The sequence below is a fragment of the Caretta caretta genome, chromosome 7 (genome assembly GCF_965140235.1).
Source record: "Caretta caretta isolate rCarCar2 chromosome 7, rCarCar1.hap1, whole genome shotgun sequence".
Classification (NCBI taxonomy): Eukaryota; Metazoa; Chordata; order Testudines; family Cheloniidae; genus Caretta; species Caretta caretta.
Genome location: NC_134212.1, coordinates 96,869,137 through 96,895,803, shown reverse-complemented (window position 1 = coordinate 96,895,803; position 26,667 = coordinate 96,869,137). Strand labels below are relative to the sequence as shown.

The 26,667-nt window shown below is 37.9% G+C and overlaps 1 protein-coding gene across 1 annotated transcript in view; it reads left to right on the top strand.

Moving 5' to 3' along the window:
* Positions 1 to 26,667, top strand: part of ADGRA1 (adhesion G protein-coupled receptor A1) — a 467,766-nt gene that overhangs the window by 179,772 nt on the left and 261,327 nt on the right. Inside the window, exons 3-4 of the mRNA XM_048858295.2 lie at positions 15,468 to 15,539; positions 23,494 to 23,565. Coding sequence (XP_048714252.1) covers positions 15,468 to 15,539; positions 23,494 to 23,565 — 144 coding nt within the window. The remainder of the gene's footprint in view (positions 1 to 15,467; positions 15,540 to 23,493; positions 23,566 to 26,667) is intronic.

Below are 26,667 nucleotides of genomic sequence, written 5' to 3'. Positions count from 1 at the left end.
TCATGCTCATCAGTGTCTCCACGGAAATAGCTAGACTCCTGGAAGGCTGCTGTGCATGTCTAGCCACAGGTAGTTGTGGAGACAGCATGTGCAGGGCTGTAGAGGAAAAGATGCCTGATGAATGCAGTGTGGTTCTCTAAAAGCTGGTTGTAATGAATCTATGGGCCATGGAGAACCAGTTATGGACAGACAAACAGCCATCAGCAGTGGTGATCAGCAGAGAACAGGATTTAGCATGTAGGACATCTCACTGTATATCAGTACGGTGCTGATCTCTAGTGCTCAAAATCCTGTTTCCAATGAGTCACCCACACACTGGTGTAGGCTGAGCTCCTCCACTCTGTATGCCTCCCTTGGCATTCATTGCCTCCATCCATTCATTCCTACTGGTTCCCTGTAGCACTAATTCATGGACCCCCTGGCTGGTTCTCTTAGTTATTACCTCCAGCCACATGTGGCAGTATCTTTTGCAACAATTAAAGCCACTGATTCACAGACCTTAGCTGACCCTGGTGTGTACCCACTGTTCTCATCTATTTCTTTGTCTGTTCATTGTTGGTCTTTGACAGATAGTGAGGAAAAGACCTAGGGGAAGTAAATTAATAATATGTGGCTGTTCTGTCTGTGGAGAAGGAATTGTGTGGTTAGAAAATGAAAGGTTAAATAAGTTCATGAGTAAAACCTAAACATCTGTCAGATGCTTGGCTACTACCTCATTAATTCTGTGTAGGAAGGATAAAATGATTCTTTTGCCTGGTTGGAGATTGTATTTATTGCTAGCCTGTGACTTCTGGGTCAGCCTCAAATAATGTAAAAATCGGTAAAGGTTGAGATGTTAATAGGTGCATGCACATGTTATTGTCATAAGTTTTAACAGAAAAGCTCCATTTCAATAAGATGTTTATAAGTTTTATTTTTAACAGGTAACTATGCACGATGAGGCTATAATTCCATCAAGGAGTTCTAGTCACTCCACAAACCATGAGAAGAAAGCTTGAGTGGTTTATATAGTCATTGGAATCCTTATTGGAATGACAGCTTCCTAATTCAAAATAGTCTTGTTATTTGATATAATTTATGGACCTGGCTCCTGGATTCATGCCTTGGAGAGCTTTTGCTTCACCTACTTTCTCTTCTCTGAAACATGACAGTTCAGCTCCTGCCCTGAGCTCCCTTGTATACTACTCTCTCTATCACCCTTTGCTACCAGCAACTTCTGTGCCCTTGTCTAGTCTACAAAATGTTACTGTGTTTGAGTACCATTGTGAAAGGTCAGCCTAACTGAGCACAGTTTAGCAGTCAGTGTAGACCAGCACAAAGCAATGGCTAACCATGATTAAGTTCTGCTGAGATCAGAGTTTAATCACAATTGGCTGATCTAGTGCTGAAGATGATTTATCCAAGTTTACACTGATGGTTAAACTGTGTTCAGTTAACTCGATCAATCACAACTGTGTTTACACATTTTGTAGTGAAGACAAGGCTTATGTCTGCAGCCAGAGTGGCTGTTGCCTTTGCCTTCAGAGTGATTTCTCCATGCAGTGCCGTAGTTCTCCATTCATTGCCTCTGGAATGGACCAGATGGGGCTCAGAAGAATCTTGTGATTCAAAGGTGGGATACTACATATGTTAATTAAAGTAGGGGATATTTTAGTGTATGCAGGGATGTGTTTAAAACTGTGGTTTGTGTATTAGGTAACAGGAGCAGAATTTGTGTTCTTGGAGATCTCAGTATGTCGGAGTTGAATGAGAGGAAAGCTTTCTAGAAGAATAAATATCTGCATTTAAAATTTGCTTGTTAATTAGTAACAATCTGGAGTATATTCATTTTTTTTTCATTTTTAACAATATACTACTGTGTCTATCCCATGGGGATATATGAACTCAAAGCTGCATGTAGTGCTTAACTTGGGTTTTCTGCTTCAGATTAGCTTCAGCCATGATGACTTTCCCTATATTTATTTATATACAGTAATAAAACACCAAACCTAAGTTAAACTCCAACTGTGATTGACAGATTCTAATTTCTGTGCATCTGCACACCAGTTTCTCATTGGTTGGCATCATGTTTAAACTTAGATTAGAATTTGTACCTGGTCAAATTTGTACCTCTCTGAAGCCAGCATGCCATAAATTAATATTTTAAAAAATTCCAAATTAACAAAAGTGCAATCTTCCAAAATATATTTAAACACCCTCCCAAAAAAACATTTAGGACAACTATCTTTACTTACCAAGTGTGGTGGTGGTGTTTTAACTACAGTTCCAATTCCATTTTTTTTAAATGTCTTTAGGTTGATCACTGTGTGGTGTGTAGCACTCATATGTGGCTGTTTTTGTATAAATTTTACACGTGAAATTAATTCCTTTTGGTTACTTGGTGCTGGTGAATAGAGCATCAGGTTTGTGAGTAGGAATATAAGCAAATAACAAGGTCGGTAGATCACAAGATATAAGGGAATGCTGGGCTTATCATGAAAACAATGACAATGAACAAATATGTACAAACAGTGCTGGAAACTTGACTGCATCAGGCAATGTTAATGTGACCAGCACTTACAAGAGTAAGTCAGAGCAAGTAAGATGGGACAATAGCAGAGGAAACATTGGACAATCACCCATGCCAAATAGTTAGCCTAGATTTTCTCTGCGTACATGGAATGCACAGACCAAAACCCCATTCCATACATTTACATTTTGATTATTTATACTAAGAAGCAAAAAAGGGAGTCTAACAAAAGTTTACTTCAAAACTAACAATGTGTTAATGTGGCTGACTTGCATTTTCACATCTGGACTAGAAGTTTAAGTTCAGAGCCCTGCCAGGAATTAAGGTCATACCAAACGATAGCACTGCAAAGTATGCTGGGAATTATTACACTGTTGGAGGTATTGTCCTTCAGAAGAAATGTTATAACTGTGGTAACTCTGATGGCAGCAGATGTGAAAGTGAAACATCCCACTGCACTTTCTGTAGAGGTCAGAGAAGAACCCATACGTCTTGGCCAACATAACGCTCCTACAATTTAAAAAAAAAATCTAAATGGGCTGTGGGAGATAGTGTTCAGTAACAAGGTATTATAACAGTCACTGCGCTTTTATCGTTAAAACTAATTACATTAAAAATGCTTTAGTAGTTTTCTTATTTAAAGTGTTCCATAATGCATCAAATTCTGTTTTGTTTCAGCTATATATTGATGCTCTTTATTTAGTATTTTTAAACTTGTCTCTAAATTGCAACTAGCTGCCGAGTTATTGCAGCACAATAGGCTCAGTCTATGTGAGAGACTTTGTTGTTTTATATCTCATTATAGCAATTGAATATGGCAGGGTAGGAACTGCTGACAATTCCTAGCATTTTGTAGGGGTGGGAGGTTGTGGGGTTTTTTTGCTCCTATCCTGAAGGTCTATTGGCATAGGTAGCCATACTAGTAAGTATCATGAATTGAAACATAAGATTCGTGTGTGTGACGTTCTACAATATTTAATTATTTAATAAAGAAAATTAAACAAAGAAGACATAAACATTTAAAAGTGAATGAATTTTAACCCAAAACACTGTAGTGGCTCCAAAGAAGCAATTACTGTCTATCTGATATCTGGTAAATAGAAATATCTCTTGGGGGGGAATTCTTAAGATAAGCAGGGATGTATTCTTATCTCTTGACATTTACATTCAGTGCAACCTTGACTTTTCTGAAAGGTGGTGTAAGCATCCTTAATCTACAAATCCCACCCCCCTTCCAAAAAATGCAAACCCCAAGAGTTTCATAGAAGCAGTGTGTGCTGTGTTGTTGAGAGCGTTAACAGCTTTTGGTTAATAGAGAGTTGGCTTATACACCGTTCCCCTCTCTTTCTCTCTCAAATATGTATGGTTGCAGTTATTAACAAAAATAGCTATGCTGTGGGAGGTGAGAGGTGGGCACTGAATCGTTGGCACGACCCAGGCACAATATGGTCAGATCCTCCTGAAATGTCTTCACATAGATTTGCCAACTCACCTTAGGTCTTGGTCTCTGTAGCCACCTGATGAAAAGTGATCATCTTAGCATGATATGCATCAGATGTGGTGATCAGCTTGGCCCTGTCTGTCCTGTGGCCTTCCACAACCACCACTAATTATAACCATATTGTAAAAGCACATTGTTCTTTAAGGTACATGATCCTACAGTCACAATTGGGTATAAGTCCCATATAGTTCAGTTGGAGTTTTGTAAGAGTAAGGAGTGGAGGATTTGACCTCTCTATGTGTGTTTTGTTTCATAGTAACAGACAACATGCAAAAAGCAATGTCAGTTATATTTCACTGGTATTTGGCATCTGCTCCATGACTGATTGCATTTCTCAGAGCTTTTTTTGGAATGTCTATAGTACCACAATGACAACTTTCCAAACACAGATGTCCTCTTCGTACAACCAATATTTTTTATGAAAGATGTATCAATGTCAAGAACTCGAACAAAGACCAAACATATTTGTTAAAAATATGTATTCAAAATATTTTCAGTGCATATATTTTAAGTTGGAAGCAAGTTCCATAGTATCTGAAGACCTCCAGTATAACCACCAATAATCTAAAACAGTATGCCCAATTTGTCAGCATCTAACTTGTCAAGGGAAATATGTTCTTTTGTTAATGAGATTTAGGTTTAAATATAGCTATTTCACCATAATTCATTATATTATATGAATGCATATAGTAAACATGAATCATCAAAAGTCACAAGGACATCTTTGGATAATCAGAGGTTCAATTAGATAGGGAAGCTGGATGGCTGAGAGGGAAGAAGTAAGCAGCTATTTTAAAGCCGTTAAAGTTTCTACATATAAAGGCTCATTAGTAGTTTCTTTTCCCATCTCTTCTCTACCACCATAAGGCCTTTGGGAAGTTGACCATTCAAACACAGAGCTCTCCCTGACTTTAATCAGTTATCTCCATTTAACTGAAATGCAAGTATCCAGTTAGTAAATGGGAACCAGTTCAAAGATCAGAGGCTCAAGGTGATAAGCTCTCAGCTAGAGCGGGGCAGAAACCAAATTTTTCACTTAATGGTAAATTCTGTTATTTTGAAAAAAAAAATCAATTCTGAAACAGACCAAAAACTAAAAAATTACCATGAAACTAAATTCCTACCCAAAAAAAAAAAATCATTTTGGGTTTTGTGTAGATAAAATCAAAATGTATTGTTCCAATTTCAACCTTTTAAAACTTTAACGTTTTTTGTTAAAAACAATGAATTTTGTTTTCAAATGAAAAATCAAAGTGTTCTGTTATGAAAATGTAATGAGACATTTTGACAAATAAAACTTTATCAAAATCAACATTTTTCAAATCAGCATTTTTAGTTGGATAAACTTTTTTTATGAAAAATTTCTAACCAGCTCTGCTGTAAGCACCCTGTGTTACTCTGTAGGATGGTTGTATTTTTAAATGTGAGGGACTATTAGTCTGCATGGGTATGTCTGAGATGCTGAAAATGTGTGGGGGAGTGCAGGGAGTGCTTGTTATATCACATTTTGTACAAGTTTGTACATTTTGTACATAGAATCATAGGACTGGATGGGTCATCTATTCCAGTTCCCTGCACTCATGGCAGGACTAAGTATTATCTAGACCATCCCTGACAGGTGTTTGTCTAACCTGTTGTCAGGGTTCTCTCCCCACTCTGAACTCTAGGGTACGGACGTGGGGACCCACATGAAAGACCCCCAAGCTTATTTTTACCAGCTTAGGTTAAACACTTTCCCAAGGCACAAATTCCACCTTGTTCTTGAACAGTATGGTGCCACCAAGTTATTTATACAAAGAACCAGGGAAAGGACCACTTGGAGTCCTATTCCCCCAAAATATTCCCCCAAAAGCCCTTATACCCCCTTTCCTGGGGAGGCTTGAGAATAATATCCTAACCAATTGGTTACAAAGTGATCACAGCCCCAAACCCCTGGGTCTTAAGACAATAGAGAAATCAGTCAGGTTCTGAAAAGAACGATTTTATTTAAAAAAAAAAAAAAAAAAAAAAGGTAAAAATCACCTCTGTAAAATCAGGATGGAAAATAACTTTACAGGGTAACAAAAGATTCAAAAACACAGAGGATTTCCCTCTGGGCCAAACTTTAAAGTTATAAAAAGAAAACCAGGAATACACCTTCCTCTCAGCACAGAGAAAATCACAAGCCAAAACAAAAATAAGCTAACACATTCCCTTACTAGTACTTACTAATTCTAATGGAGTTGGATTGCTTGCTTCCTTGATCTGTGTCCAGCAAGTACATAAAACAGACAGACCAAAACCTTTTCTCCGCCGCTCCTCCCCTCCCCCCAGATTTGAAAGTATCTTGTCCCCTTATTGGTCCTTTTGGTCAGGTGCCAGCCAGGTTACCTGAGCTTCTTAACCCTTTACAGGTAAAAGGATTTTGAGCCTCTGGCCAGGAGGGATTTTATAGTACTGTATAATGGAAGGTTGTTACCCTTTCCTTTATATTTGACACCTGCTCTTAAAAATCTCCAATCTTCCACAACCTCTCTAGGCAATTTATTCCAAGTGCTTACCCACCCTGACAGTTGGGAAGTTTTTCCTAATGTCCAACCTAAACCTCCCTTGCTGCAATTTAAGCCCATTGTTTCTTATCCTATCCTCAGAGGTTAAGAAGAACAATTTTTCTCCCTCCTCCTTGTAACAACATTTTATGTACTTGGAAACTGTTATCATGTCCCCTCTCAGTCTTCTCTTTTTCCAGACTAAACAAACTCAATTTTTTAAGTCTTCCCTCACAGGTCATGTTTTCTAGACCTTTAATCATTTTTGTTGCTCTTCTCTGGACTTTCTCCAATTTGTCCACATTTTTCCTGAAACGTGGCGCTCAGAGCTGGACACAATACTCCAGTTGAGGCCTAATCAGCGTGAAGTAGAATGGAAGAATTACTTCTCGTGTCTTGCTTACAAGACTCCTGCTAATACATGTAGTAGACCCCTACCATGACATCAGCCTTGTTTTTTACCCCTTTTATCCTTACCCAGAGACTTTCAACAAGTCTATCTCCTATTTCAATCTCAACCTTAGTTCAAGTGTATACATTTTTAATATATAAGGTGACACCTTCTCCTTTTTTTCCCTGCCTATCCTTCCTGAGCAAGCTGTACCCTTCTATACCAATATTCCAGCTGTGTAGTATTCAACCAAGTAAAATCTGTGATGCCAATTATGTCATAGTTTTGTTTGTTTACTAACATTTCAAGTTCTTCCTGCTTATTCTCCATACTTCTTGCATTAGTATACACACATCTAAGATACTGATTTGATTCCCCCTCCCCCAGTTCTGTCTTGTCTCTCCTTTCTCCCTACTATAACAGCCCATGCTCACCCCCCAGATTCCGACCCTTCTCCCAGGTCTCCCATGTTTTTGACTTACCTGTGGGCTTTGGTCACCTGCCCCCTCCTCACTATGTTTGCCAGTCTGTATTCAAATATGCTCTTCCCCTTCCTCGATAGGTGGACCCCATCCCTGCTTAGCAGTCCTTCTTCTTGGAACAGCATCCTGTGGTCAAGGAAGCCGAAGCCCTCCTGGCGACACCATCCTTGCAGCCAGGCATTCGCCTCCAGGATGCATCTGTCACTGCCTGGGCCCTTACCCTTGACCAGAAGAATCGAAGAGAACATCACCTGTGCTCCAAGCTCCTTCACCCTTACTCCCAGAGCCCTGTAGTCACTTCTGATCTGCTGAGGGTCATATCTGGCAGTATCATTAGTGCCTACATAGATGAGTAGCATGGGGTAGTAGTCAGCAGGCCAGATGATCCACGACAATCCCTCTGTAATGTCTTAGATACAGGCCCCTGGCAGACAGCATACCTCCTGGGATGCCATGTCAGGGCGACAGATGGTGCCTCCATCACCCTCAGAAGAGAGTCACCAACCACCACTACCCTACATTTCTTCCCGGGAGTGGTAGCTGCGATCCTCCCAGCTTTGTGGGTACATGGTTTCTCCTCCTCCACCTTTGGGTGATTCCTCATCGCTCGTTGCTAGGGCAGCGTAACGGTTTTCCATGGTAGGTGGGTTGGAAGTAACCAGCAGCCACTGTACTCCCTGTGATAGGGCCATATCCTCCTCCTCCGGTGTTGTGACAGCCATCCTCTGTAGCTGGATAGTTTCCCCAGCCTTGGATGTCTCCATATGAATACTCTCAAGGAATTTCTCATGGGCACAGATGCGCCTCAGCCTAGCCACCTCCTCCTGTAGTTCTCCCACCTGCTTCCTGAGATATTCCACCAGCAGGCACCTTTCACACTGGGATGTCCCCCCCAGCCTGGCTTTCTTTGTGTGGGAAATGCAGGCCACAGTCTCTGAAAATCCACACTGGGATCTGGGTAGAGGCATCCACGGTCAGGCTGTCTGTCTGGATACAGGCGCAGGTGGAGGAGACAGGAGCAGCGTTGGCACTGCTGATGCTGCACTTCCTAACCATAGTGATTATATTACGTCTCCCTTCCACAAACTCCCTCTCTAACTCCCCGGTTTGTGGTCCCATGTTCGCTAGCTCCCCTTGGTCACGTGGCCTTTGGCTTTTAAGGCCTTCTCTCCTAGGTCAGCCCTACCCCCTCATTAATCACACAGGGGGGAGGGTGATCACAAAGCTGATTGAGGCTGATCAAAGATGATCAAGGGAACAAAACCAACAAGGAGTCCGGTGGCACCTTAAAGACTAACATATTTATTTGGGCATAAACTTTCGTGGGTAAAAAAACTACTTCTTCTGAAAGCTTTTTACCCACGAAACCTTATGCCCAAATAAATCTGTTAGTCTTTAAGGTGCCACCAGACTCCTTATTGTTTTGGTGGATACAGACTAACACAGCTACCCCCTGATACTTGACACCATGCAAGGGAACAAAGGTTTAAATAGTACCCAGATTCACAGTCCCAATCCACCATGTAATTGAAATGATCGGAAAGAGAAAGAAAAACACAAACAGCCAAACAAACTCACTCACCCCAAGACATTAGTATTTGCACATTGTTCATTCAGCAGGAGTATCTCCTTCCCCCCCCTCCCAAATTCCCTTGTTTGTGGCCCCCTGTTCTACGTATGTTCTAATTTGTAAATAGAAAGGAAACTGTCTTCTGGTTACTTTTTCTAACTCTGCAGAAAATGTTTTCTGTTATGACAAGGCAATTCCTACTAAGTAACTCCACCCTGTTATTATTTTTCCCATTCATATTTAGTCAAGATCATGGTACCACACCATAAGTACCTCTAACAACAGTAATATAAAATGATGCAAGATATGACTTTCCAATACATATTCTAGTAATAGTTTTACAACTGTACAACCTTGGTATAAACATTTCAATTATTACAACTAGAGTGGACTTCATGTAGCTTCATGTATCTGTAATTGTAACAGCAGTTTAGTTTTGATTTATTTTCAGGTCATGCCACCGGATGTATACACCCACACCACAAATGACACATCATTTAGACTAAGAACAGCAACTTAGAAGTTAGAATTCACTATCATAAAACCATAACTGTTAGTTATAAAAATGCATTTTTTTGGTCACTTTAACTGGGTCACCCTACAGCCATTGAGTATTACGGTGGTAGGTCTTTTTCCTCCTTTCCTATGCTTGGCTGATGCCAAAGTTGCTTGCACAGAGTGTGTGTGTGTGTGGTCCAGCCTGGGCTGCTGCTTGGCATGTTTAGGATCAAGCCTTTTGCCAAACCTCAGGAATATCTTCTTGGGAGGAAGTGTAAACATACAACCAAATTAGCCTGGTTTCTTTATTTAACTCAGTGAAAGTTGATACTTACTATAAAGCTTCAATGTAACCAGCTGCTTTAGCTAAATTAGAAAATGACAGGCCTGTATTTAATATTTTGGCAAAAGTCATTCTGTTTGAAACAAAAATACCAGTTAAAGGTAAGGAAGTAATAATAATCAAGTAACATTCCTACTGCAGAAATAAGAAATATAGATGGTATGCAGTTGTGGTAATTTTCACATTTATTTTGACAGTATTGTAGTCTACAGTGGGTGCTAGATAGGAAAAGATAAAGTTAACAGTGTATTGACACATTATGGAATAATCACAAGAAGAACATACTTACCGATATGGTGCCAGGACTGTGGGTAGTATATCTACAGTTTTCTGGGAAAAGCCGTCACTAAAATGACCTACCAAATTCTAGTATAATTTCTAAAATAAGGAGAGCAGATAGCCTAGCTTGGCCATCCAATTGATAGACAGTTTTCCTGGAAATGGTCTGTTTTTTACTAACACAAGGCTGTGCTTTTTAATTCCTGCAGATGATAGTTCAGGATCATGCTTCTTTTTCCTATGGGCTTTCACAAGTTACCTAGAAATAGAACAGTGTTTCCATGGGCAAATACACAGCAAATTTCAATAAGTCTAAAACCTGGTGTCTACTTTTCCATTTTGACATACATTAAAATGCACCCATCAACAATGTTCTCTCCATTCTGGTTCTTTTAGATTTGTCACTAGCCATTGGTACTGTTAACTATGAGAGAGGATCTCTTCAAATAGTTATTAAATTTGTATATCATTTATGGCTTTACAGATTATAATCAACAATGTGAATTTCACACTGAAATTAATTGGCAACCAATGAAGAATATGGATTATTGTTGTAACGTGTTCTTGTTAGTTTAACCTGTCTAAACGTGGACATCTGCACTAGATGAAGCTGACAAGTGGTCTTCAAATTTATCTGCATATAGAGTGCTGTGATGGTATAGACTGAACATACTAAGCAGGCAAAAGTTACATCTGTAAGTAGCTGAGGTATTTTTCAGTTGTCTTGACTGGAGAAGGCTAACTCCTGATGTTGTTTGTGGACAGAGTTCAGTAGGCTGCAAGGTTTATTTTGGATTTTGGAGAGTTAAGGGAATTCGGTTGTGGTTGAAGTTTATACAGGGTGAATAACCCAGGATCACCAAAAGAAAATAAACTCTGCTGGTTAACCTTAACGAAAGGCTCAAGTATGTCTTCTGAAAGGCCTGGGACACTATTCAAGAGATCTACAAATGCATTACAATAGTCTAGGCTGGAGGAATATGTGTGTGTGTGTGTGCACACACACACACACCCCACTCTTACTATATAAATAGTGAGGTTCTGATCTAGAAGAAAATTTCACAGCTTCTTGGTCAACTGAAGGTAGAAGATGGCACTTCTGGCCACTGCTGCTTTCTTGTAGTCCTAGGACAGCAGATGAATCCATTTTATCCCTAGTCTGCAAACCACCTTGACAAAAAACAGAAGATGAGATCACAGCCTTTGCTGATTCCTGAGGGTGTGTCCCTTTACTAATAAACATCATCTGTATCTCGCCCAGCTACAGATGCTTTCATCCAAGTTCCTATCTGTACCAGACATTGAGAAATCTAGACACTGCCATTTTCTTACTTTGATAACAAAGAGATGGAGAGTAGAGTATCAGCAGTGTAATGATGACACCATGGCCCATAATTTCTCAGTCATCTGCTGTGCGGTTTCACATACACTTCGAGCAAGAGGAGGACTGTGCTGCAGTTGATCAGAATCGCGCAAGTCTTCCTCCAGTCAAGTCTGTGCATATGTATTTCTCCTGTCACTGTAGTAACTAGTGACTGCCTTTCATTATCCTTCCATCCCACTTTATCTGCTGCACACTTTTGGCAAACTACTGTGACTGAGGGAATGAGAGGAGGACTACTACAGGTCCATGCAACAATGGTCCCGGCAGTTAGACTGTCCAGCTACAAACTTGAAGAGAGATGACCTCCAAGCATGAGAAGATAGTTTAGATTTATGGTTATTAAGTCATTGACTTTTTTTGCGGAAACTGACCATAGGACATGTCTATTTTGGGCCCATAAAAAGCCTGCAATAAAATTTGCATCTTTAGGGGTAGATAATGGATCTGTTATCCACTCTGTGCAACTTGAGAGGTAGCACCTCTTGTCCACTGTGAGGCAGAGTCACTGTCTCTTTCTTCCTCTGAATTTCGTATCTCTTCCTCTCTTTGTCCCTTTATCTCAGTTTCCTTTGTTCCTGTCCCCTTATGTCTCAGAATCACCATCAAGTTTCCTCTCTCAAGCCCTTTGCCCCTTTCTGGCTGCTCCACTTTGTCCTGCAGCTCAATTGCTTTCCCCACTTTATTGTTTGCCACCTGCCTCTCTTCTACTCATCCTGTCAGTGGCCAACTTTCCCAGGTTCTTAGGATTCCACAATGGAGGAAAGGGGGCACTGATTCTCTCCCTTCCTCAGTCAACCCCTAGCATTCACTTCCTGCAGAGTGACCACACAGGGGAAGGGAAAGAGGAAGCCTCTGGGCCTGATGCTTGCTTCCTGCCTACATAGCAGGCAGCAAGAGAGTATGCATAAGGAGTCATTATGGTCCAAGGAAATAGGATGCTGGACCATGCCCAAATATATAAAAATGCAATAAACCTCTAATGTTGGATGTGCACATGTGCATATTTGTGAATGCATGCATATTTATTAAAAAAGTTATATCAATATTGGCTTAATTGAAACATATTAATATTTGCCAACATGTCATCGTAATGTTCAATTTATTTTTGTTAAAATAAGTTTAACTTACTCTGATGAGTTATGTTTGTATAAGACAATGATCAATATATGTCTGATATAGGTGAAAATTAGGGCTGGAGAATAGCAACTGAAATATTTAAAAAAAAATAAATAAAACTTATACTTGCAATATCTGGGGTGGCAAGGAGAAAAATTTGCCAATATATTACTCTTTCTTCTTAAATCTTCACTTTTTTAGATTAAGTATTTAATTATAGGGGTTAAGTAAACATGGACTACTTGCATTACCTATATTTCATGTAAAAGGATTTTAGCTCAGCTTTAAAAATGCAGCTCCCTTCTCAGTTTTCTTATGTGATTTGTTCTCATGATGTCACAAGATGAGAAAATATGACGTCTTCATTATGAGAGCCCCGCCCCTGTCGAACATGTTGATGTAAAGAACAAAAGTTGATTTAAGAACAATGAGTAGTTGATTTTTATAATACATGATCTTTGTGGTCAAAGCCAGGGGGAAATACACTACGAATGGTTTATTTTAAAATATTACGAATCATTCCTTATACAGTGCAATTTAACCACAAATCACATTAAGTTAAATAACTTAATAACTTGCTGTTTTTTTCATATTGGATTAAACATAAGCAATACCAGTTTATACTCATTTTTAAAGGTCTGGGTTTTCATATTATTTTCACATTTATTTGTAGGCAGATCTGGGTCTTGTCACATTATTGCTATGTGCATATAAATAAATCATTGATACATAGAATGTATTGATGAAAATGAACTATGGTTAACAGAATCTTTGATAGTATGAATATTGGAGTAAATGTGAATATTGGAGTATTCAGTTCTTGCTTATGTGTGTTTGTAGATGGAGCTGTTGCAGAATCTTTGAGCTGACTAGGCTCTTTTTATTAGCTGCCGTAATAATCACAGTATGATTATCCTGACTCAGGTTTATATTTATAACTTCAACAAGTGACTACCTAAATATGCTCTTCTGGCTGAAATGAGAGATGAATAGTAGAAATGCTGTGAGGCATTCACTCCTCCTTCAGTCTCTTCCAGTAAGATTCGAATATTACTACTGTTTGTCCGATAGCTTTGCTCTTTACTCCATAACGATAACCATATAAACAGTTTTTGCATCAAGTCAATAGGAAAAATTCAAATGTTCACAAAAGTAGAAGTTACTGGAACTCCTTGTCTGTAAGCGGTCATGATCTCCTTCTTAATGGAACTGGGGGGTGGTTATGTGAAGTGAGCTTTCAGTCAACGGGTGACTGAGGAATATAAGGGAGACAGAGCATTAATGGGCCACCAGCATTAAATCTAAGCAGCATTAATACACAGCACCTTACTGAACCAGTGAATGTAAAGGTCCACCTACATAGTTAGCAAAAGATACAAAAAGTTGGTTTCTCATGTGTGGATCTTATTTGAAAATATTGTGAGCTGTAGCTCACGAAAGCTCATGATCAAATAAATTGGTTAGTCTCTAAGGTGCCACAAGTACTCCTTTTCTTTTTGCGAATACAGACTAACACGGCTGTTCCTCTGAAACCTGAAATAAATATTGTGAGTGAAATCTGGCCCTATTAAAGTCAATGGCAAAACTCCTATTGACTTCAATTGGACCAGGATTTCACTTGGTATGTATTGTATTTGCAATAAAATAGAAAGCCATAGGTAGGGTGACTCATACTGATGCTGACATAGCTGCCCTGTGGTACTCCCAGAAGCAGTGCATCCATTGTAGAATGTTTCACCAGTCTGAGAGCAGGCCTAAACTACAGCCTAATTCAATATCAGTTACGTCACTCCGGGGCATGAGAGCTCCCCCTGCCCCCAAGCGATGCAAGTTTCATGCTGTCCACAGCGGCGCTTTGTTGGTGGGAGATGCTCTCCTGCTGACATAGCTTCCGCTTCTTGTGGAGGTGGAATAGTTCTGCTGACAGGAGAGTGCTCTACCATCGGCATAGTGCGTCTTCACCAGACGTGCTACCATGGCGCAGCTGCACCGATGTAGCGCTGTAGTGTAGACTTGTCCTGAGAAAAACATCACTAATATTATTGAATGCCAGCCCTCAACTATGAGTTTCAAACTGTTTAAAAGATGAACACCAAGAGTCTACAAGAATTTACAGCAGATATCCCCTTTGCCTGCCTTTCTAATTACTCCCAAAACACACTTCAGAGTCCGAATCCTGGAGAGCATCAGAAAATCTCATAGTAAATCTCAGTGGAGATTGAATTGAGAGCAGAGTCACGGCCTCAAGTACTGCGCCAGTAGCAGATGAGGTTACTAACGCTAGTAAAATATTCTTTATCTCTACAACATCTGATCCCCTGGATAGTTACCAAGTACACCTGTCTGCCAAATATGTATGTGTGCCAATGCACTGTGCTGATCTATCTGCACAATATACCAAATGCCAGTTGCTTTGCTTTCCGTAGGTGGGAAGGAAGAATATTTTGAGTGTAAAAGGGCACAGCACAGTGAATAAGCAAACCAATAGGTTGATCTAATTGTTTCACTCACTTTAAAATGTTCTGTTGACTAATGCATTTTTCCTTAGGCTGGTAAAGCTGGCAAACTTGTTTAGGGAAATTTTTTAAAAATAATTTAAAACAAAGGGCACATAGCCACATATGTTTCCCCCCAATCTTAACCAACTCTTTTTATTGCAAAATCTCCCCATTGATTTCCAAACTGTGAGCTTGGTAATATTTTTCAGTTTTGCTATCTAAAATACATGCATTCTTGTTTTGAGTTAAACCAAATAAAGCTTAGGATAAGCCTTAGTATGTTATCTTTTTTGTTCTTCTGTTCATGTATGAGACTAGTATTCTAGGTAAAATGCTAATTAATTGCTCCTCCTATTATATATCTCTAGAGATCTGAAGAATAACTTGATTAGCACTATTGAGCCTGGAACCTTCCATGGACTTCCAGAACTGAAGCGCTTGTAAGTATTAATTCCCATTGAATTACCCTGGAAATTGTGTTCATATCAACATTTCTGTCCTTGGGGAACTTGAGTATGCCACCAAGCAATAATAACATAAGGACTTAGGGAAAAGGACATAAAACCACATACTGTACTTGGATTCTTTTTAATTTTTTTTCTTCTACATAGGTCCTATTCCTATTTTCTGCTCTATTTGGGGGCATGCTTTGGAGTATTTTAAAATATCTTTTTGTCTTCTAGCAAAGAAACACCCTATTAAATATCTAAATAAATAAGTCTGTAGCTGATACGTTTTTTAAAAATGTGTAACTAATGACTTAACTAGTACATTGAAATAAAAATTCTGCGTACTAACTTTTTTTGTTATGAGGTCCACTTTTACTCATAGATACCATAGGCCAGATTTATAAAACAATTTCCTTGGAAGGAGGATTCTGCATGCTGAAGAAGTTAAGTTCATCAATTTCTTGTCTATCAAGTCTACTCTACTCTGTGTCTTTTTTTTGTTTGTTTGTTTAATCTCTTTGGTCATATTGTATACCATATCCTTCCGAATACTGGTGATCATGTGATAACTGTGTATTTTTGAAGTCGGGTTTTAAAATATTACTTCCCTACTAATTTAATGCAAAATACTGGGGTCAAATTTCAAATAATACATTTTGGCGTATACCTTTATATTCTTAACTCGTTAATTCCCTAACAACATATTCAATTAACATTCTTTGGTTTTAGGAAAGGACTTTGATATCTGCTAATTTTACATGGCTTGTAAATAGCAGTGTTAATAATAAACATCAAAGAATGGTGAATGCAGTTATGTTTATAAGTAAATCCCTATGCTGCGTAAATTCTTCATTTAGAGCTTGTGGAGGGCAATTTTATGAAAAATAAATGTTGTTATATAATCATACACATTTGCTGTTTAGTTATGATCTCTATATTTGAATTTTTTCTGTATTGCATACACAGATAATTACATTGTAGTGTAATGATGAGAATGAATGTTAATTACTGATGCGGCCATATAATCTAATAACACAACCCTGACCTCTTGTGGGAAGAATGGGTAACCTGTAAACGCCATGATTTAATCTTTCTGAGTCACAGAAAAGAAACGTTTTGAGGAAGTCAAAGGTTGGCCGCAAAAGAGAAGTCAAAGAAGGGAAAAGGTATTAGGAGATGGGACAGCTAGCAAAAAGCTAGCAGAAGCTCTCGTCAGCCACAGAAATCCTGAGATTTACCATGCCAGACTTTAAAAAGAAGTATTCTGTGTTTGGTACTGATATGTTCCACTCTAATCCACGAGGAAAATGTTCTTGAGTAGTAGAAGATCACTACACAATATCAACCAGAGCTAGCTCTAAATAAAAAACGTTACTGAAGTCTGAATGCTGTAATTACTTTGACTGTACTTGCATTCATTTAGTATTGTTTCACATATGTCCCATGAGTAATCCAGTAGGCAGCTGAAGCTAGTGTAGCATAGGCCGCTGAAGGAGACATAATTACAGTGAGTGAGCTGGGTAAATTGCAAGCTGTCGAGGTCCTATAAAAATTAACAATTTCTCCTGTGTATAACCCCTTCTGAGAACTGATTGTATTGTGAGAATTCATTATTTGCAATGGCAAATTGCGTTACCATTTGGGTTATCACAAAATGATGGATACATAAAAAATAAAATGTGAGGAAGCACAAAAAACGTGGGACTCGTTTCTTTAACAGAGGAATGTTTGTCTTCTGTAAGATCAATTGCATGAGTCAGCATTTCTGATGTAAATATTTTACAACTAAAAATGAACACCAGATTTTTGTAACATGCAGCAAATTGGGCCTAAAATCATAAGGATAAGCAGAGAGGTATGTGCAGCAAGCTGGTGCAAGCTGTCATTTCTCTTTGCTAATGTTTCATGAGGAAAAATGGTTTACAGTGAACAGATTACAGTTGTTGCCAGCTTATGCAACATGTTGTGAAAATAGCATTTGTTATTTTAGAGGCTGAGAAGAGGATCCATGTGCTGTGGCTTTGTTAGAAATAGCCTGTTACTGCATGTCTCTTCTTGAGAACTACATGAATAGGATGGCAAGATCGTTTTTAGTTTTGTGATTTTTTTTTCTTTTGGCTGAAATCTACTTTTGCTAACCAGTTTTGCCACATAGGCATATTCTGAAATCCCTGCTCAGTCTTTGCTCAGGTAAAACTCCTAATGATTTCAGATAAAATTTTGCCCAAGTAACAATTTTAGGATTTGGCTGTTATTTTTTCCTTCTTTTTTTAAGTTAAACTGCAGATTTCCAGGATAATCCAGTGACACTGAGATATTAGGAAAATTACTGATGTATTTCTGTTTTATGCTTGTGTTCATTATGGAGTAATAATCCTTTCAGTAGGAAAAAATATAAATTAACATTTTTAATATTGTTACACAAACTACTCTTTTTCTGGACTAGTCCAGCTAATATAATTGAGAAGTATATAAGAAAAATGTATGCTATATTTAAAAATTACTTTAAAATGTTTAGCTGCACAAGAATATTTTCATGTCTAGTAAGAAGATACAGTAATATTTGATTATCCAAAACTTTCATTCTTTTAAGTATAACATGAAACACAGTGAGATTTAAAAGATGCCCTGTTCTTTCAGTAATTTTTTTGGGTGGCTCTCCAAGATTCTGAGGATTTAGTTACAAGATGGCAAATTATTACTCTTGCTTTCTTATTTTGGACATGTGTGTTGACAGATGCGGAGGATAATAGGAGAAAATAGGGCAGCAGAGAAAGGCGGCACAATACCTGAAGCAATACCAATCTAGTTCCCAAACAGACTAGATTTAACATTGTAAAAGGTTATCTGTTCATTTGAAAGATGATTAGATCATTGCAGTTTTCACAAAAAACAGAGCTGAAGAAATTTAAGTTAAAATTACAAACCAAACATTTGAAAGTCAGGAAATTAGGTTATAGCTGAGAATACACATAGGGTGGAAAATCTGGAATTATGCAGCTGCTGTCATCTTGTAAATGGTGGGAGAGCCCTGGTAGCTGCCTCTTGAAAGTGTACGCTGTCGCAGTTATGAATTACATAGAGTGTAATCTTGCATACACTCTTCTGGAGACTATAGTCACATCATAGTGACTTTATGCCTCATGTTATTACTCTGGTGTGATGGGTTGTACCAATCTTTTGGTACCCTTGAGAAGGTTCCACAGACCTGTTACAGCCCATCCCATCTGTACATTTAATAACAGACATTGCTATGACAATCAGTGTGTTTGTGGGGAGGTTTTTTTGGGGGGAGCTGGGGTTATACCTTGATGGGGATTTTTGGAGTCCTTGCTATAAGTGCCTCCTTGAGCAGGAGGCATTCAGGTTAAGTTGAAAACGTAGTGAGGATTAGTGTTTTATGAAGTGGCTGGTATACTCTTGTAGGAGGGCCAAACACCCCCTACTTGGTGCTCAAGAGACATAACAGCTGCCCTGTTCGTTACTTTGGTTAGATTAATATTATTTGTAGAGTTTAGGCTGTTAAACTGCAAGTAATGTATCCAGAAACTTTGCTGAATTATGTTCTTTTGCTTGAACCAGAGAAGTTGATTTTTTCCCCTTTCCTTCACCCGGGCCTTCTGTGAACTTTCTGTCCTAGCTGCTCATATCCTGTCCCTGTTGCAACTATGTTTTGTGTGTTGTGTTAGAAGCACACTGGAATATAAGAAAAAGGAGATGAAGAAAATCAGTGACACAAAACGCAGAAGAAATACCCCACTGGTGCCACTCACTCAGTTTCCATAACAGCCCCCACCTGGGTTTTATAAGCTACAACACAAATGGGTTTTATAACAACTATTAATTAGTGCTTTAAGCTTTCTATTATGGCTATCAGTCAGCTATATATAAGTTAGCTTTGAAATTAGAGTATAAATGGGCATAATAATGAAAATTTACCCTAGGCTAATATTTTGGTGGATAAAAATCAATGATTTTAAAAAAAATCAGATTTTTTTAAATGTAAATAAGATTTTTTTTTATAAAATGCTTTTTGAGCACAAAACCTATCCAAAGATCATTTTAATTAAGATACGTTATAGCTCAAAGAATCTCATGATGGAATAGGGATTATAAATTCTAATTCTCTAGTATGAGACAATGTATTCATCTAATGTTTAAGAAAAGTTTTGTGAATGAGTTCCAACAGTTCATGGATTAGGGACCCAATTTTATGGGGTTTCAGGGGCTTCTGTATTGATTATTTAGGTTAATCTTTCTATCTACCCAATGGGACTCAGTGCTCAGTCTAGAAGATACCATCAGAGATGCTTAGTTTTGCAGTTCTCAAACAGTGGATTTGTGTCTCCAGAGATAACATGCTTGTTAACAGCAAAAACGTTTTAAAATCAATAAATAATATATAGAGGTGAAAAATAACAGACCTCAACCCTATTGCCCCTGCAAATTTGTGCACACAGAGTCAATCCCTTACCTCTCTCTAAAAGTGCAAAATTTCAAAAAGTTCAATGAAGAGAAGATTATTGGGGGTGGAATAGATCTGGACAAGGAGAAGAAGTCTGGAGATAAATGTGAGAAGGGAGGGACAGGCAGTAGAAACAATTAAATTGTTTGAGCAGCATATTCCAGAAGTCTTGAGGTCTTTCTGAGTGTAGTCTTCATTAATTTAAGACCTACCATACCATTCTCTCACTAGAAGGGAAAACCTATAATGCCAGCAGGCCGTAAAAGAGACCCAGTATAGGAATATTTTAATGAAGTTCCTCTACCTGTATGAAAGACAGGCATCCATGCAAAATGCAAACAGTGCAACAAAGAAATGCAAGGCCTAGTTGCCTGAATGAAACATCATGAGAAGTGTTCCTTCTCAGGAGGAAGCTGCGTTGAAGATGATGGAAAGGAACATGTCTGAACATTCAGGATCTTCAGGTTGGTAAACTTTTTCATTTCATACTTCTTTCTTATGACTGCCTGTCTTCCTTCTGGACTATTCTTGAATTCTCATGTTTGAGCAAAAAATATGGTTGTTACTCTATGGTACTATCCTTTTAGATGCAGTTGTGATAAAAAATAACTAGCTGAAATAGGTAGATCTTCCTTTTACAATTTCACCTTTAAAGTAGTACTGAGTGTCAGTGAATGCAATGAGTAATACTAAATGAGCAGTACATTAATAATAATTAAATAACTGCATTGACTTATTTTGTTTAGGAGAATCCATCCTCAACATACGGGATTCTGAAGACTATCCACCTTCAAGATCACCATCATTTTCTATAGTTTCAGAGTTAGCTGCCAATGATAGTGTTTCAGTCACATCATGTATGTCACATAGCCACACTATATCCACCTGTAGCAAAAAGAAAAAAAAATCCATCATCCAGAAACAACCATAGATAAGTTTGTGATAGGAACTAGCAGATTACAAAGAGGTAATAGATGAAAAAATTGCCCAGTTTGTTTATGGAACAAACTCCTTTCTGTATGATTGAGAACCCACACTTCATTAGCATGGTTCAGTGATTAAGAGCAGGATACAGTCCACGCAACAGAGCAGATGTCTCAGGCAAATTGCTGGATAAAGTGTATGAAAGAGAAATTGAGCAGTGTGCAAAAGGTCTAGAGGTAAAGGTAAAATTGTTAACCTGAGTCTTGATGGAGCAGTGTCCACAATGATCCTGTTGTATGTGCTTGTGTGACAACAGAAGAAGGGAATGTCTTTCTTACAGAAACAATTGATACATCAGGAAATGCGCACGCAGCAGAATACTTACAAGAAGTAGCAGCAAAAGCTATAACAAACTGTGAACAAAAATTCAAATTCAAACAAAAATTCTGGTACGCAGCTTGGTCACAGACAATGCTGGAAATGTATCCCAAATGAGAAGAAATTATTTAAAGGAAAGTGAAGAGAGTCTCAAGCTAATAACATACGGTTGCTAATGTTGCTGAAATTGCAAAATACTTCTGTAACAACCACTTTGCAGCAGCTTCTCTGAAAAGAGTGGGAGGAACCAAGCTTACTCTCCCACAAGACTTGTGATGTAATGGACTGTTTTGAGCACTATATCAAGAACTGGCCTAATCTGATGACACTTTGTGAACAAAATTGTTAAAAACTAGATGGCACTGTCACAACCAAAGTTCTCAGCACTGGGCTTAAGAGAAATGTTGAACACACACTGAGTATCCTGAAGCCTATTTCTGTAGCCTTGAACAAAATGCAGGGAAATCACTGTTTTATTGCTGATGCTGTCGAAATTTGGAAGGAACTGAGTGAGATCTTAAAAAGAGAAATATGCAATGACAGAGTTAAATTACAAGCATTAAAAAAAGGAATGGGACAAGCACTATCTCCATCTCATTTTCTTGCAGATATTCGCAATACTTGGTACCAGGGTCAAACCCTAATTGCTGAAGAAGAGGAGTTGGCTATGACATGGACATCCAGCAATCATCCCTCCATAATGCCAACTATAATAAACTTCAGAGCTAAGGGTGAACCATTCAAGAAATATATGCTTGCTGATGATGTTTTAAAGAAAGGCACACCAGGGAACTGGTGGAAGTCACTTAAACACTTGGATTCAGAGACTGTTGAAGTGATAATCTCACTTTTAACAGCAGTAGCTGTTAAAGAATGTAGAAAGGTGTAGAAAGAATATTTTCTTCCTTTGGACTAATTCATTCCAAATTTAGAAATCGTTTGGGAACTGAAAAAGCAGGAAAGCTTGTTTTTCTTTTCCAGATTATGAACAAACAGGAAAATGAAGGTGAAGACGACTGAGTTAGCTGCAGGAGCCAATATTTTAAGTTTCTTGTGTTGACCTGGCTGACATTGTCAATTTTTTTTTAATATTTCATTTAACTATTTTAGTTAAAAACAATTGTGACAAAAATAAACCTGATTTTAAAAAACTTGAATGTTTAACTAAATTCAAAAATTCATATGCATGTTTTGTTAAAACATTAGACATTTGCTGTTGAAGAAAAATTCCAGAATACATAACATTGTTGTTTTAGTTAAATAAAACAATTTAAATGTCTGTCTGGTGATTAACCTTCAACAGGTTAATCATTAATATTTGGAGGCAAGAAATTCCTACAAATATTAATGATTAACCTGTTGAATTGGAGATAGTTTACCTCCTAATGATTTCATAAATATCTGCTTCAGTTACCTTTGGTAAATGAAATAACCAAACAATCATTCATTTTCTGATATAGCTGTAAAGCTAATCTGAAAAGTTTTCAAAATAAATCACTTTAAAAATGCATAGTGTGTACCTTCTAAAAATGAAACCTACATCTATCTATCTCTGAGTTGTGAAGAATATGTATTAAGGTTATAACAAACAACAAGAATGCACTTTTATGTAGAAATCCATGATTAAATCGAGTTTTCCTGTATAGCGATTTAAATCACGATTTAAATCAATTTGACTGAAATCAAATCCATCCTGGTTGGCAATGATAGGAGGCCTTGAGCATGGAGTAACTTAATAAGGGGAAAAATAGATGATACCTAGGGTTCAGACCAGGCTGCAGAAACTATTGTATGCAGCAATTCCTAAAATACATGCCATTTTCTCATTATTAAATAAATGTTGCTAAAAATTACTGCTATGAGATGAAGACTGATTTTACTTTGAGGCCTCTAGAGACATGACAGTATTTACGAAGCAATTAATGTAAAATTCAATCCAATGTGTTACAGGAAAGTTTAACTGTTAAGTGGGATTCGTAACTATGTTAATATAATAAAAATTAAAAAGCTATAAAATCAGTTAAATTCAAATATGTTACAGTACAAAAATTTATATTTATTCTTTCATTTTTAGCTTTCTAACTCCTTAAAATCAAAACTAACAAAGCTGTTTGTGGCTATGTAGCTGTGTACGCCCATAGTATACAACTAATGTTTTTGATTTTTTGTTTGTTTCAGGGATCTTTCCAATAATAGAATTGGATGTCTGACCCCAGAAATATTTGAGGGCCTTAACAATCTTCACAAATTGTGAGTATAATACCATTTTGTAATAATCATTTTTTAAAAAAGCCTTTAACACATTACAACTAGGAGAACAGGAAATTGTCCGTCAATTGTGTTGACTGAACTATCTGCAAAGGATTTTAAAAGAAGGCATGTCTGTACATTTTAAACTAGAGAAAGCCAAACTTTTTCAGTGAATTTCCCCTGGACACTTAATGAAAAACAGAGAATGGGATCCTGTCACTCAAGCCTGCTAGGACAAGAGTGAAGTAGAAGAACATAAAAGTAAACCAGCCATTATCCAATTTGTTTGGTATGTTATGTAAGCCAGACAGTGGGGTGTGCAGAGTATGGGAAAGACTGCAAATTTATTTTTTTAAAGAGTCTAAACTAATTTTAAATGCAAAAATAAACCTTTACTCTTTCTCCTTATGCATTATAGTATCGTCTTCAATTACGTGATTATATAATTTGTACTACAAGACCCCTGCCTCCATTCAATACTAAAAGCAAAAGGGCATTCTCTGTGTTTAAGTCCGACAACACTGGATTGGGATGTGGAATAAATGGATTTTTTCTTGGTTCTATCACAGATTTGGGGATATTTGGGGCAAGACTAAGGTTTACGTGGACAACCTTAATTTTGGCACTTCCTACATTTGAATAGAACTGATCCAAAAAGTAAGATTTTTTTCATTAAAAATTTCAAAAAAATTGAAAATCATTTTCAAAAGGATCCCCTTTTTTTGTGAAAATTTGGTATTGAAAAATGGGAGTTGTCAGGGTTCCCTCCCCACTCTGAACTCTAGGGTACAGACCTGGGGACCCACATGAAAGACCCCTAAGCTTATTTCTACCAGCTTAGGTTAAAAACTCCCCAAAGCACAAATTCTCTCTTGTACCTTGGATGGGGTAACACTGCCACCACCAAGTGATTTTATTAAAACTCAGGGAAAGGACCACTTGGAGTTCCTAGTCCCCCCGTAATATCCCTCCAAGCCCCCGCACCCCCTTTCCGGGGGAGGCTTGGGAATAAACAAGACGAGCACAGACCAACCTTGGGTTTTTTTAGGATACTAAAAAAAACCCAATCAGATTCTAAAAGAAACAGAACTTTATTATAAAGAAAAAAGGTAAAAGAAGCACCTCTGTAAAATTAGAATGGAAGATAATCTTACAGGGCAATCAGATTCAAAAACGCAGAGGATTTCCGTCTGGGCCAAACTTTAAAGTTACAAAAAGAAAACCAGGAATACACCTTCCTCTCAGCACAGAGAAAATCACAAGCCAAAACAAAAATAAGCTAACGCAGTCCCTTACTGTTACTTATAATTCTAATGGAGTTGGATTGCTTGCTTCCTTGATCTGTGTCCAGCAAGCACACAGAACAGACAGACCAAAAGCCTCCCCCCCGGCCCCAGATTTGAAAGTATCTTGTCCCCTTATTGGTTCTTTTGGTCAGGTGCCAGCCAGGTTACCTGAGCTTCTTAACCCTTTACAAGTAAAAGGATTTTGTGCCTCTGGCCAGGAAGGATTTTATAGTACTGTATAACGGAAGGTTGTTACCCTTCCCTTTATATTTATGACAGGAGTAGATCTATTTTTTCCCTCCTTTCTTTCCCTTCTCCCCACTCTCCCCCCCCCCCCCCCACCCGCCCCGTTCAGATTGTATTCTGCTTTTGAGGGCTTGACTTTGCAGCCTTACATTCTTCTAACATACTTTCTGTATGTAATTATGATATAAGCCAAGTTACCTATCAAGCGTATACTCTACAAAGAATGCAACTGAAAGTTTAACTTTCATACCAAGAAGAGGCAGAAGATAAAATATGATGCCTTTCATTTTGCATAGTTTGAAAACTCAGCTCAGATCAAACATGCTAATGATAATCCCAAATATTGGTATTCATAATGGTAAAAAAAAATCACCTGTTTATATTCCGTACAGATGGCATAATATTTTATCATCTTAAATGTGCAATAAAACATATTACAGTGAAGACTCAAAATGGTAGCTGAGAAAAAGTAGTCCACAGACTATTAAATTAGGGGAGATTTAGAAAACCAGGGTACTTCAAATTGGGTTGCTTCTGGAAATATTAATTTAGGCAGCTCAATTTTAAGGAAGCAGTCAGCATCCTATTTGCCATTAATTTAACTTGTATAATTGCTTCATTGTACATGTGGATCATTCAGTCCTGAATTTCTTGGCGTTTGTATGTAATGATATGTTAGTGCAACAAGGATGTTGAAATGCAGAACAAGTAGTGCATTTAATAAATCTCTTCTTGTAAAAGCTATTGATTGAGTAGTAGAACTAAAGCATTCTGAAGTTGAAGGGAGTGTGTCATTGCACCTAACAGATGATAAAAGTTTATTCATGAGCAGAAGGAACCTTTGGAAGTTTACTTATTTCCTATTGGCTGATCAAGACAGCAGTTTATTCTTAAATCTTAGTTCTTATGTGAATATGTAGTGTATTCTGAACACAAAACTATGTATTACACTTATATAGTACCTGTCAAACAAACGTAACCAAAGTTCTTAAATTCTATAAATGGATCCACCAGTTAGCACTCTTTGATTTCAGTGGGCTTGAGAGTATGATCCTTGGGCCTGATTCGAGTAAACACAGCTTTATAGGATATATAGAATTCTCCTCACTCACCAAGAAAAGGAAGCCACCCTCTGAGGCAGACTGTGGCCATTTCTAACATTATGAAGCAGTATTGTATAAGTGAGGAATATCGGATCTATTTGAAACTGCCAAGGCTATTTACATAAGTAGAATGAAGTTGGAATTTAGCCAGGAACACTGGGGTTAATACCCTATTCTTGTGAAAAGTGTCGGGGTATTTTTTAATTATCACAAATGGTCAGGACCTCAGTTTTCCTCTTGTCCAAAAGGTGGTAAAAGTGCACTGCCTCCTAATTCCATGCTAGTTCCATCTTTTGAATCTGGATAGCAGCACCTAGGTTTTTCTTGGTGGTTCATGAACAAATACTTTCCAGACTCTCTATTCTTTAGCACCTGTTTGAAATACAGAAAATTGTCTGGTAGTAATGCATTTGCCATTGATATAATTGGAAATGTGTTTACTAATCAACTGAGGAGCATGAGACAGC